This window comes from Rattus norvegicus, chromosome 1, assembly GCF_036323735.1.
Source record: "Rattus norvegicus strain BN/NHsdMcwi chromosome 1, GRCr8, whole genome shotgun sequence".
Lineage (NCBI taxonomy): Eukaryota > Metazoa > Chordata > Mammalia > Rodentia > Muridae > Rattus > Rattus norvegicus.
In genome coordinates, this window is record NC_086019.1 from 76474884 (window position 1) to 76487898 (window position 13015).

General features: G+C 44.0%; 1 protein-coding gene across 4 annotated transcripts in view; it reads right to left on the minus strand.

Moving 5' to 3' along the window:
- Positions 1 to 487: 487 nt before the first annotated feature.
- Smim17 (small integral membrane protein 17) overlaps positions 488 to 13015 on the minus strand; it is a 47918-nt gene continuing 35390 nt past the window's right edge. For 2 of the 4 annotated variants that reach the window (XM_017589551.3, XM_006228194.5), the window contains exons 2-4: positions 8425 to 8658; positions 6102 to 6178; positions 488 to 3221 (exon numbers count right to left, since the gene is read on the minus strand). In XM_017589551.3, the coding sequence (XP_017445040.1) occupies positions 3111 to 3221; positions 6102 to 6178; positions 8425 to 8566 (330 nt within the window). In that variant the 5' untranslated portion in view covers positions 8567 to 8658 and the 3' untranslated portion in view covers positions 488 to 3110. Of the gene's footprint in view, positions 3222 to 6101; positions 6179 to 8424; positions 8659 to 10626; positions 11690 to 13015 lie in introns of those variants that run through there. The other 2 variants (XM_017589552.3, NM_001109138.1) reach the window with 2 other exon arrangements.

The following is a 13015-nucleotide window of genomic DNA, read 5'->3' on the forward strand; positions in this document are numbered from 1 at the left end:
AACAAATAAATAGTTTTTTAAGAAAAAAAGACTTGCACACACATACACAAAATATATAAACAAACAAACAAAGTTTTTTTAAAGAAAGAAAACTCTATATGCTGGTGAGATGGCTCAGGAATTAACAGCACTGGCTACTCTAGTAGAGGGCCTGGGTTTGGTTCCCAGAACCCAGAGTGACTCACAACCATCTGTAATCCACTTCCAGGGGAGTCAACACGCTCTTCTGACCTCTGTAGGCACCTGGCCCACATGTGGTACACAATCAGGTAAAACACTCTACCCACAAAGTAAAATAAATACACCTAAAAAAAGGAAAAAGAAAATCCACAAAGCAAAATAGTACAGTAGACAGATTCTGTGCACGCCCACAGGGCTTTGAAAATAGAGAAGGATACTCGTACCAATTTATACTTGACCAGGAGAATTTCAAATTATTGAATTGGCTAAAGGAAATCATTTCTCACGCAATAAAAGAGTCAGAACCTGGTTTAAACTGGCATTTATTGAGTGATTATTATATGCCTGATGTGCTTGGTGTTTTACATATGTCATCTAATCAGCAAGTTATAAGAGTTCCGGATTTGTTAGTATTGAATTACACAATTTGTATATACATAAAGCAAATATTATAAAAAAAAAACACTGATGAGTTAAAGAACAGATGAAGCAATCCAAAGCCGGGTGAAGCTGAGCTGCATCGCTGATGAGGCTGGGTTGACAGACATACATGGAGTTCTAGTCTTCAAAGAGTAGGTATTCAGCTTTAACACCCATCAAACAGGTATAAAGTCCAGACACGCTCTTGGCCATAGTTGAAGCTTCACAAATGTTTTGGAAGCAAATATACCATAGGTTACATTCACAAGAATTAGACGGCTCCATTTCCTTTTGCGTGTAGGGGGGGAATGCATGGATGGGGGGAGGGGGATTGGTTGCATCCATGTGAGTATGCATGTGCTCACTCATGCATGTGTTTGTGGAGATCAGAGCAAGACATGATGTCTTCCTCCATTGCTTTCCAACCTGTTTGTTATGTGGATCCCAGGAATTCAAACTCAGGTCTCCATGTTTGCAGAGCAAGCGCTCTTACCCACTGAGCCATGTCCCCAGCCCCACAGCCCCGCAAAAATAATGTTAGACAGAAAACAAACTAAACCACTGGACTTTGACGCATCTACTAGGGCTGCTACAAAAAAAGTCAAGATGAGCAAGGATGTAGATTATTATATAATGTCATGACATGGCCAGTGTTATTAAATCCAGAAGGGCCTTTCTATTATTAAGTATGTTATTGCAAATACAGAGAGAATGCAAATTAAGTATTCTGCTTAAAATGTGACACAAGAAATAAAAGTAGTCAGAACTAAGCACAGTATGTATAGTCTGTAAGTTAACATATTAGAAATAACAAAAGAAATAATAAATACAAATATTTATAATTTTACAAACTATGAATACATATAAATAAAGCCAAACACTAGATCTTTGGGAAAACAATAATAAACGCCAGATAAGTGTTTGGTAAAAGCAAACAAATAACAAGGGAGCAACAATGGCAAGTTAAAAGGAAAACAGTGATGGGGGGGAAATGCAGAGAATCTTTTTGTTTAATTATAAAAATAGTGTTCATAACTAAGCTTATAATCTCAAAAGATCTACAGAATGAAGGACTCTCTAGAAGATAAAAGACTATTATAAATCATCAAAATGAATCCAAAAAGTAAAAAAGTATTCATAAGGTACCAAGATAGAATTATCATAGTAATGGCTTGCGATAATTCAAACTGCTTTCCAAACATCATCTGAGATTTCCCTCTCACAAACCTTGGAATTGATTACCGGTGAATTCTTTTTAAAAAAAAATTAAAAGATTTATTTTTTAATTATATGTATGTGTGTGGGGGAATATGGGTGGGTATGTGCATATGGGTGTCATGTCCCCAGAGGCCAGGAGGGGGAGTCTGAGTCCCTGGAGCTGGAATTATAGGTAATTGTGCACTGTCTTGATGTGGGTGTCAGGAAGCAAATTGCAAGGGAGGTATACACTATAAACCATGAAGCCATCTCTCCAGACACAGTAAATTTTTTTTAAGCTGTCAAGGACCTGATATTCCTCAAGCTACAGAAATTATTCAAAAGCATAAAAAAAATTACTCAGATCTCTCAGTGATGTAAGGTTAAGCCATGAGTCCAAAACTTCACAAAAATAGCACCAACTTAACACATCAAGATAGAGGCAAGTGTGCTCATATAAAATAGCAAGAAAAGGAAGTCTATATGGAAAGACTACACACTGAAGATGCTGTGATAATGGGGCGGGAAGATGGCTCCACGGTTACGAGATCTAGCTGCTCTTCCAAAGGATCCAGGTTCAATTCCCAGCACCCACACGGTGGCTCACAACCATCTGTCACTCCAGTTTTAAGAGATCCAACACCCTCTTCTGGCCTCCACAGGAACCAGGCACACACATGGTACATAGACACATAGTCAGGCAAAATGTTAAATTGTACAAGGATAATTTTATAGAAGACAGAGATGGTTCGACATTGATCCTAAGTTGCACATTTTTTAGCTTCTCTGAAGAGATGTCTTCCAATTCATAATGTCTTATAATTAATTCACATTTTTTTCTTTCTCAGCAGTTTCTTACACAACTTCTCAATAGTGTGCAAAATAATGTTTTTATGATCAATGATGTATTCATTTAAATAAATTTTAGTAATACAGAAACCTCATAATAAAAAGTTTTATGGGGGGGGGGGGATCTCATAAAGCTACAGACACAGCTCAGCAGTTAAGGGTACCAGAGCTCTGCTCCCAGCACACATATCGGGCAGCTCACAATTGCCTACAACTTTAGCTCCAGGGGCTTGATCAAACTCCCTCTGCTGGCTTCTGCGGGTACTGCACTCACAACAACAAACACACACAGACACATAATTAAAACAAATCTTTCGGATAAATAAATTACAAATAATTATAAACTCATCTCGATGGATGTGAAAGGCATTTCTTAATGCTCGGTATCCATTCCTTGTTTCTAGCCAGGACAGTTTCTTAACGTGACGCGGGATTATGTTTCCATACAGCGGCTTCTGTGGTAGTTAAATGTGGAGCATCATGGGCATCCCAGTTAAAACCAAGAATAAGAACAGCACGCACACTACCAGCACGATGGTGGTTTGCTGTGGAGCCTTGGACCACTCCACAAAGCCCTAAAAGAGGGGGAGAAAGAAAATATCAGTCCTGGAAAGGAAGGAGGTTGACACCATTAACCACAGGGAAAGATGACCGTATGATTAAGGGTCTACCAGCAGAGAAACTGTTGGAGTTTAAACTGCATGGCACAATAACCAGATGTTAGATAAACATGGAGGCAAGCAATGTACCTGTGCTTTGAAGAAAAGAAATTCAGAATAAAGGATGAAAATTGTGAAATATCACTATATAGAAAGACTGAGTATTGTGACACGGGTGTGTGGTTCTTGACCCAACCCCTCTTTTAAATTCCCAACCGTCTATCTTATTGTATGAACATTCATTTATAGATATAACAGCAGCTTTGAACTTTTCCCCATGTTTGTGGCATTCGTGTTTGCATGTGTATAGGCACACATATATATTTACACAGGCGCGCGTGCACGTGCGCGCGCGCGCGTGTGTGTGTGCACGTGCGTGTGCACATTTAAATGCCTGTGGAAACACATATATATTTACACAGGCGCGTGCACGCGTGTGTGTGTGCGCACGTGCGTGTGCACATTTAAATGCCTATGGAAACCTGAGTTAACATTAGCAATCTTCCTTAGTTGATCTCTACCTTATACATTGAGGCAGGGGCTCTCAATCAAACCCAGAACTTGGTGACATAGGCTAGTGTAGTTAGGTTACTTGCAACAAGGATTCCCCAGTCTCTGCCTTCCACATTCAGAGTGCTAGAATTACAGGCAGATTGCCACATGCACCCAGCATTTACATGGGTTCTGAAAATCCAAACTCGATCCTCACTCTTGCCAAGTGCTTCTCCTCTGAGCACCACAAGTCGTTCCTTCAAACCCCCTCCTCTAAAACATGGCTCTGGGCTTCCTTTCTCTCCACCCAAAAAAGGGCATCAGCAAGTGCTGTTGGCTTTGCCTTCGAAGCATTTCCATAGTTAACCACTTTCTTTTATTCCTATTACTGTAGCCAAAAACATTGCCACATCATCCTATCACTACAGACAACTGTTTCCCTTCTTTTTAAAAAAAAAAAATCCGTTTTAGTTTTATAAGCTTTTACTTTTATTTTTTTTTATTGTATATAGGGGAGGGCATCTTGCCTGCGTGTATCTCTGTGTCCTGTGTGTATGCCTGGTGTCCCAGGAGGCCAGAAGATGGATTCAGGTCCTCTGGGGTTAGAGTTACAGATGGTTGTAAGCTGCCATGTGGGTGCTAGGGACTGAACCTTAGTCCTCTGATTCAGTTAAAGTTAAGACTGGTGCTCTTAACTGTTGAGCCATCTCTCTAACCCCATATTTATAATAAATTACAGGTGTATGTGTGCCTGTTGGTGGTAGTGGGTTCTGTCCACATAAATGCAGTACCCACAGACACAGAGGCCGGAAGAGAGCATTGGATCCCGTGGAGCTGGAGTTATGGGTGGCTGTGAGGTATTTGACATGGGTGCTGGGAACAGAACTCAGATCCTCTGGAAGAGTGGAAATCACTCCTAACCACTGAGCCATCTCTCCAGCCTCAGATACCTGCTTCTTAATACTCAAACTCCTTTTTTCTCTTCCCAGGTCAGACGGTGCTTGTTCTGGTCTACTTCTGGATATCTCCACAGAGTCCTGCCTCGCGTGTTTGTTCACAGCCTTGTTCTGGGAGGCTTCGGGAGATGGGGAAAGCTGAGGGAAGTAGTCCGGGTAAACCTATGCAAAGCCCTGATTCCCCATTGTTTTGCTTCCTCCTAAAATCCTCCTAAAATTCCCCCCTAAATCATGAGCCAAAGTAAATCTTGCCTCTCATGCATCATCAGGTGTTGTGGTAGCAATGACAGGAATGCTCACTAATACGTTGTTTCTTCTAAAGTTGAAGTAAATTTGAAAATGACCAATATGCATGACCAATATGTTTTTGTGTTTTCTGTATTGCCCTATTTAAATAAACCTTTTTTTACTTTACATCCAGATCAAAGCTTCCCTCCCCCCTCTCCTCCTAGTCCCTCCTTCTCACCTCCATCTTCCCACTCCCCCTTTCCCCTTCCCCCTTCCATTTCTCCTCAGGGAAGGGGAGACCTCCCATAGATATCAACCTGCCTTGGCATATCAAGTTGCAGGAAGTTGCAACTGAAATGTAAATTAATTGATTGATTGATTGACTGATTGATTGACTAGTTAATTAATTAATGGAAAAACATTTTAAATTATTTTTTTGAGACAGCCTCATGTAGCCAAGACTGACTTCAAACTCACTACATACTCAAGGATGATCTTTGAGCTTCCTATTTCCTGCCTCTACTCCCTAAGGGCTGGGTTACAGAATCATGCTATGCAGGAGATCGAACCCAGGGTATCAGTGGGAGAGAGTGACTGCATGAAGGGGGTGGGTGGATGGGTAGGCAGGCATATGGAGGGATGCATGCATGGTATTATAGGTGGGTTGGCGGGTGGGTAGATGAGTGAGTGGATGGATGGATAAGTAGATAGATGAGTGGACAGGTGAGTAGGTGAATAGATAATGGATGGATAGATGGGTGAATGGGTAGATGAATATGTGGATGAATATATGAGTGGCATAGGTGAATGGGCGGGTGTGTGGATGGATGGATGGATGGATGGATGGATGGATGGATGGATGGATGGATGGATGGAAGGATGGATGATTATGAGTGGAAAGCTATGGGTGGTTTGTGTCCATAAAGATACACACATATCATATGGTCGTGTGTGGGGTGTTACTATGTCTGATCATCACAGGAATGTGGAATATCTCCCACAAGAGAGCACTTGGAACTACTGAGCAGAGAAGTCATTCCAGGCTGAGGAATGAAATGTAAGAACTCACTGGGATCCTCAGGGTAACATTTATAATAAAGGAAATAATCCCTATACACACCTGAGAATCCTCTGACTCCTCATCTTCCTCCACTGAGCTCCACTCCTGAGAAAGCCCAGTCTCTTGAGAAGACAGATCTGTGAGGCAAAAGAGCAGAGAAGAAAAGGGCTGTGGATGAGCAACCAGACTCGGGGGTCAGCTCACCAAGCTCTCTCCATGGCGTCCAACGACCTGACGCGTTTAAACACACACACACACACACACACACACACACACACACACAGACACACACACACACCAGAGAGAGACAGAGAGAGAGACAGAGAGAGAGAGAGAGAGAGAGAGAGTACTTGTGTGGCTAATAACATTATCATGATTTGTTCTGATCCTACAGCTGACTATATGACTAAAACTGGGCCATCTGATGGGCTCCTCCGTTCACCTGTCCGGAAGGTAAAAGTTCCCTAATGGGCTTCCAGCTAAGATCTGAGTGAGGCAACAAAGAGAAATTATTCCAGGATCTTCCCTACCTTCCACAAGAGAAACTTCCAGGGAAGAACTCCTCACACAGTTACTACCCATGCATCCTTCTCAATCCTGAGCTGAATGAGGTTAGCAGAGATTGTTTTGTTTTATGAAACTCAGGTTGGCCTGGAAACCTCTCTCTGAGCCAGGTGAGCCTCACACGCATGAGCAATTCTCCTGCCTCAGCCTCCTAAGTACTGGATTACAAGAGTCAGTCACCATGCCCAACTTAGAGTCTACTTTTTTTTTTCTGTTAACACTTTGAGGGGTGAGTGGAGGCACACACCATAGCACACGTGTGTAGGTCAGTGGGAATCAGTTATCTCCTACCGTGTGGAGGTCAAACTCAGCCCGTCAGCCTTAATAGCCAGCATCTTTATCCACTGATCCAGCATGTTGGCCCAGGGGTCTGTCTTAACTGATCTCTTACCTTTCACCTTTGACTTCCTAAGCCAACCTGTGTTCTAGAAAGCAGCTAAAAACAGGCTTGATGCCCTCAATCCATCTGACATTTAAGCTGCATAATTATTAGAATAAGGGCCTGAATCATTTGTTGTGGGTTTAACAACACGTTGGCCTCTGCCCATTCATGTTCTTGTTAGTAACTTCATTTGTGGGTTCCCTATCTGAGATAAGTAGGTAAGGGTGCGTGTGTGTGTATGTGTGTGTGTATGTGTCTGTCTGTGCGTGTGTGTGTGTGTGTGTCTGTCTGTCTGTCTGTGTCTCTGTGTGTGTCACTGTGTGTGTTTTTCTGTGTGTGTCTCAGTGTGTGTGTGTGTGAGTGTGTGTGTGTGTGTGTCTGTCTATCTGTCTGTCTGTGGGGGGGTGTCTCTGTGTGTGTCACTGTGTGTTTCTCTGTGTGTGCCTCTGTGTGGGGTGTGTGTGTGAGAGTGTGTATGTGTCTGTCTGTGCGTGTGTGTGTGTCTGTCTGTCTGTCTGTGTGTGGGGGTGTCTCTGTGTATGTCACTGTGTGTGTTTCTCTGTATGTGTCTCTGTGTGTGGGGTGTGTGTGAGAGTGTGTGTGTGAGTATGTGTGTATCTGTGTGTGTGTCTGTGTGTGTCTGTGTGTCTCTAAGTGTGTGGGGGGATGAGTGTGTGTGGGTGCACGCATGCACGCAGGCACGCACGCACGCGCACATGCATGTGTGTTGTATCTCCACGTGGAGTTTCATACAATCACATAGGATCATCAAGCTGCTAGCAAAGGCTTAAAAGTGCCTAGGAGGGCTGGAGAGATGCTCAGTGGTTAGAAGGGCTTGAGGGATGCTCAGTGCCTAGGAGGGATGTGAGGATGGATGAATGGAGAGATTCTCGATGGTTAAAAGCAACCACATCAAACATAAATGCCTTTAACTCCAGCTACAGAAGACCTTGCGCCTTCTTCTGGCCTCTGTGGGTACTTGCATACACTTGCTCATAGACACACACACACACACACACACACAATTATTTTTAAGTTTAAGTGTTTGGGTATCCCAGCATTCCCTGTTCCTCACTACTCTCCAAGGACCCGTGAGAACAAACCTCTTGGAGACACAAGGCTCGAGTATTCCAGATAGTCAACCAAGCTGTGTGTGAAGAAAGCCATCTAAGAAACAGCTCTGCCGGCTCCCTATGACCCCACAGGCACATGCAAAAACAGACAACAGGAGAAATGTCCCCTGAGGTCACGTCAAACTGTTGACCTACAGAAGTATAAACCCATAGATGCGTGTTGCATAATGTGACTAAATGTTATGCAGAGAAAAAAATGACCAGTTCAACATTCCACAAGTCAGTGAGTGACGAATGGATGTTCAGCTCCTCCTAAGCTCTGCCGAGAGCATCTCCCTTGCCCAGCTCCCACAGGACCCCTCACCTTTCTCATCACTGTCACAGCTGGAGGCCCCGACCTCCACAGCCTCCCAGTCCTTGGGGAAGGTGGAGTGGCATGGCTTCTCCCAGGCCTTGCTGTCCCGAGGCAGTAGTCCCTGTGTCTGCTCAGTCCTGAGGCTCTGCATCTCCTCAGGAGGAGGCGTGGCTTTTTTCTTTTTACTTCTCCTGCTTCAGTGTCCTGTGGGTGTCTTCAGGTACAGGATTCAAAACCTAAGGACTGAGGGACAGTGGTCAGACAGTGAAGGGTGCTAGGCAAGGTGCTGAATGTTAGAAAGACAGCAGGGGCCCAGAGAGATGGTTCAGTGGTTAAAAAGGAAGGGTTTATTTTTGACTCACAGTTTGAAGAAGCAAGCTACCACTGGGTGTGGGGAGGGGCATGCTGCAGGAGCATGAAGCAGCAGGGAGCATTGCGTGCACAATCAGGAAGCAGAAAAATGTCGGATGCTAGTGCTGGCTCACTTTCTCCTCTTTACTCAGCCCTGTACCCCACTCCCTGGACTGCAGGTGTCATTCATGGTGAGGTTTCCTAATCTGTTAAACCAGTCTGGAAACATCTTCATAGATATAGCCAGAGGGTTTCCATGGTGATTCTAAATTGCCATCATAGCTGGTGATTTAGATGACAAGATTAACCATCTTGGTGGCAGATTCCAAGCAGTGTGCTATGAAACAAAACAATACTTATTGAAGAAAAATCTAGAAAGTGTATGTGGGCTTGGGATTTGATTAAACCCAGTGTACGTCACAGACATACATTGATTGTAGGGGAGGCATACAGAAATGTAAAAAGATGTCTGCCTGCCTATTGGTTTGTCTGTCTGTCTGTCTGTCTGTCTGTCTGTCTATGACAAGGTCTTGTTATATAGAGCAGGCTAGCCACAACTTACTGTATAGCCAAGTCTTGACTCCAAATCACAATTCTCGCATCTCAGCCCACAAAGTGCTGTGATTACAAGTGTTTGTCACCACACCAGGAATACCCAACTTTGTTTTATTAAAGGTGTTCTTGAAGTAGCTAGGGGAAAATTGGTGTGATGGCTACAGAAACACTTTTGCAAAGATAGACACCTCATGATAACACTTATACACTGGGATGGTCAGCTTTATTAGCTTGACACGACATAGAACCGCCCGGGGATAGAGTACTAGCGAGGGATGGTCTGCGTTGGGTTGGCCTGTGTGCATGTCAGTAGGGGATCATCTTCGTTAACTGAGTGGGAAGATCTAGCCCACTGTAGGTGACACCATTCCCTAGGCAAGGATACCAAACTGTGTAAGAATGGAGAAACTGAGCTGAGCATCATCAAGCAAGTGAGCACGCAATGCACTCATTTCTCTCTGCCTCTCCACTATAAATCTGATGGACCACAAGTCTCACGTTCCCGTCAGCGTGACTTCTCTGTAGCATGGGATTGTGTTCTATAGTAAACTCTCCAAGAAGCTGCCTGTTGTTAAGATATCCTGTTGCAGTAACAGAAATGAAACTAGAACATATGTGGAAGCTAAAAAGCTGATGTCGTGGAAGGGCATTGTTATATTGGTGTGAGGTAGTATCTGGAGCCTGGGGAGAGTGCAGGGGAAGGAGACAAAGTAAGAGGATGAAAAACAGACTAAAGTGCTTGGTTTTTTATTAATACAAATAGCTGTTGGGTAACTGTAGTTGACCTCAGTTAGTTAAATGATTAATGCAATTAATTAATACTTCAATTAATTAAAAACAAATAGGATTTTGAACATTCTTGTATAAAGAAATAGCCAGTATCTGAGGGGATAGACAACCAATGACCCTGATCTGGTTGGTCATAATATGCCTATTGTAATGCATTTAACCCCTCGAGTGTGTTCAACAACCATGTATATGTTTAAAAAATACTTCTGAAACAAAAAGGAAATAAACGGCCACCAAGCTGGCTCAGTGGGTAGAGATGACTGCCAACCAAGTCAAATGACCCGCATTTGATTCCCAGGGTTGTGTGACAGGAGAGCACTGACTCCTGTGAGCTGTTGTCTAGCTACCAGCTGTGCCTGCCAACATGCTTGCAGGATACATACACACAGATAAATAAAACACAATACAGCTAAATAAATAAAATATAACAGAACATTTAAAATTTGCACTTAAGGGGGGAAAGGAAAGGAAAGGGCAGAAGCATGAAAATAAAGCAATGACTCTGGGCATTAATACCTGAAAACTTTTCATAAGTGAGATATGTGTCCCAGGGAAGATGGCTCAGTCAGGAAAATGTTTGCTATCCAAGAATGGGGGCCTCACACCCAGGAAGGAGGCTCTCTGGGACTCACTGGCTATCCCTAACCAACAAGGCCCAGGCTTCAGAGAGACCCACAGTGGAACCTGAGAAATGACTCCCAAAGTTGTCCTCTGACCTTCATACCCCCCAACACACAAACATGCACACCCCCACACACATGTGCACTACATGCGCGCGCGCACACACACACACACACACACACAGCATACAATTTACACTAAATTATCTCTATATTAAATAAATGATATAAGAACACATATTTATGTTAAATTGTGTATACTGGCTGTGTGAACCATATATTTTCTATCTGTATGACCAGTTATCACTGAGGTTGTTTGAATAGGAAGAGTCCCCATAGACTCATGTGTTGGTAACCTTGGCTCCATAGGGAGTGGCCTTGTTGGAGGAAATGTGTCACTGTGGGAGCATGCTTTGAAGTTTCACTTGCTCAAGATACTCCCGGTGTGTCTTACAGTCTTTCTCTGCTGCCTGAGGATCAAGATGTAGAACTCTCAGTTCCTTCTCTAACACCATGTCTGCCTACACAATGCCATGATGATAACGATCTAAGACTCTGAAACTGTAAGCAAACCCCAAGTTTTCCTTTATAAAAGTGGTTTGGGGTCATGGTATCTCTTCACAGAAATAAAACCCAAACTATGACAACTACTTAAAGAGCTTTGTTTAATTTTTAAATTATATGTATGCCTGGGTGTCTTTGCGTATGTGTGCCTGAGTGCAGTGCCCTTGGAAGCCAGAAGAGGGTGTCAGATTCTTCAGGAGCTGCAGTTAGAAGAGGTTGTGAGTTGCCCAACATGGGTTCTGGAAGAGCCACGTGCTCTCCTAACCGCTGAGCCATCTGCCCACCAACCACTCTGTTTCTCTTGGAAATGTCTCAACGGCCTCTGAAACCTACAACTAAACGCATCATTTTCCAAGGAAACTCAGCTCTCTGTACCTCCAGCCCATTCTCCTCCCACCCCCTCCACTCTTGCTCAGGACCCCTCCACCCTTCTAGAAGCCTTTTCTTTGCCTCATGCTGCACACAGCCAGTCAGCAAGCCCGCCTGCTGTTCTGTTAAAAAACGCTCTGCTCTCTGCCTGCTGTCCCGGCCTTCACCCTTGTCTGAGACTTTGGTCCTTAGATCCAGAAGCTTCTGTCATGATTTTCCTATCTCCTGGGATTCGCTCACTGCTTCGCCTTGATGATGCCAACCATTAAACCTACTCCCCAGTTCACTCAATAGCTTTGTGCTGGCAAGATTGGTTCAGCGAGCAAAGATGGCGGCTGCCAAGCCGGATGCTCTGAGTTTGATCCCTGGAACACTTGGTGGAAGGAGAGAACCGCCTCCCTTAAGTTGATCTGTGACCTCCATATGTGTACCGTGACCCATCCCACCCCACTCCACCCTCCACACACAAAAGTAAACAGCTAAGTATAAAATACCTACCAGCTTTGTCCTTCTCTATTCTGGTTGGTTGCAATGGCATAGGCTTGGGCAAAGGGTACCATCTCTTTACCCTAACATCCAAAGATAAACAGGCAAAGATTTTAGACCCCCACCCCAAGAATTCCTGAAAGAAAAACACCTGCTCTCAACTGGGACCAGGAAGAATGCCTCAGCTTGGTGACAATGTATATGCTCTCTGTTTAGTTGGTTGGTTTTAAGATTTGTGTGTGTGTGTGTGTGTGTGTGTGTGTGTGTGTGTGTGTGTGTACGCACATGCACATACACATGTGTGTGTGAATCAGAGGACAGCATTCAGGAATCAGCTCTGTCCTTTTTCCATCGGACCAAGGAGTAGAACTCAGGTCACCAGGCTTGTGCAGCATATACTTTTACTCCCCAAATCATCTCGGCACACCTTGTTTTATTTTGTTTTTAAATGCTGCCTAGGTAGCTCAGGGTAGCCATGCACTCACAACATATCCCCCAGCTGGCCTCAAACTCCCGATCCTCTTGCTGCTGCCTCCTGGACACTGAGGCTGCAGGTATGAGATGTCACGCTCTGCGGCTCTGTCACCAGTCTCTTTCCTGTTGGGGTGCCCCTCGGTTAGGAAGCAGGGAGCAACTTCAGCTGCCAATGGGGCAGCCTTAGCAGGAATGCTCAGAACACAGTCTGGTATCTGCTTACTTTTGCTGTGTTTGTTTGCATTATTATTCTCAAGAACTATAAAAAACTAAAGATGAAAAGAAGCTGCCTGGCGCTCCTCCCACTGTGATAGAAAGTCTTCCTGGGAAATCCCCAGAGGTAGCTTTTAAAAGCAAGCTGACTCACAAGCTCTGGTGGGAGTGTCTGTAGC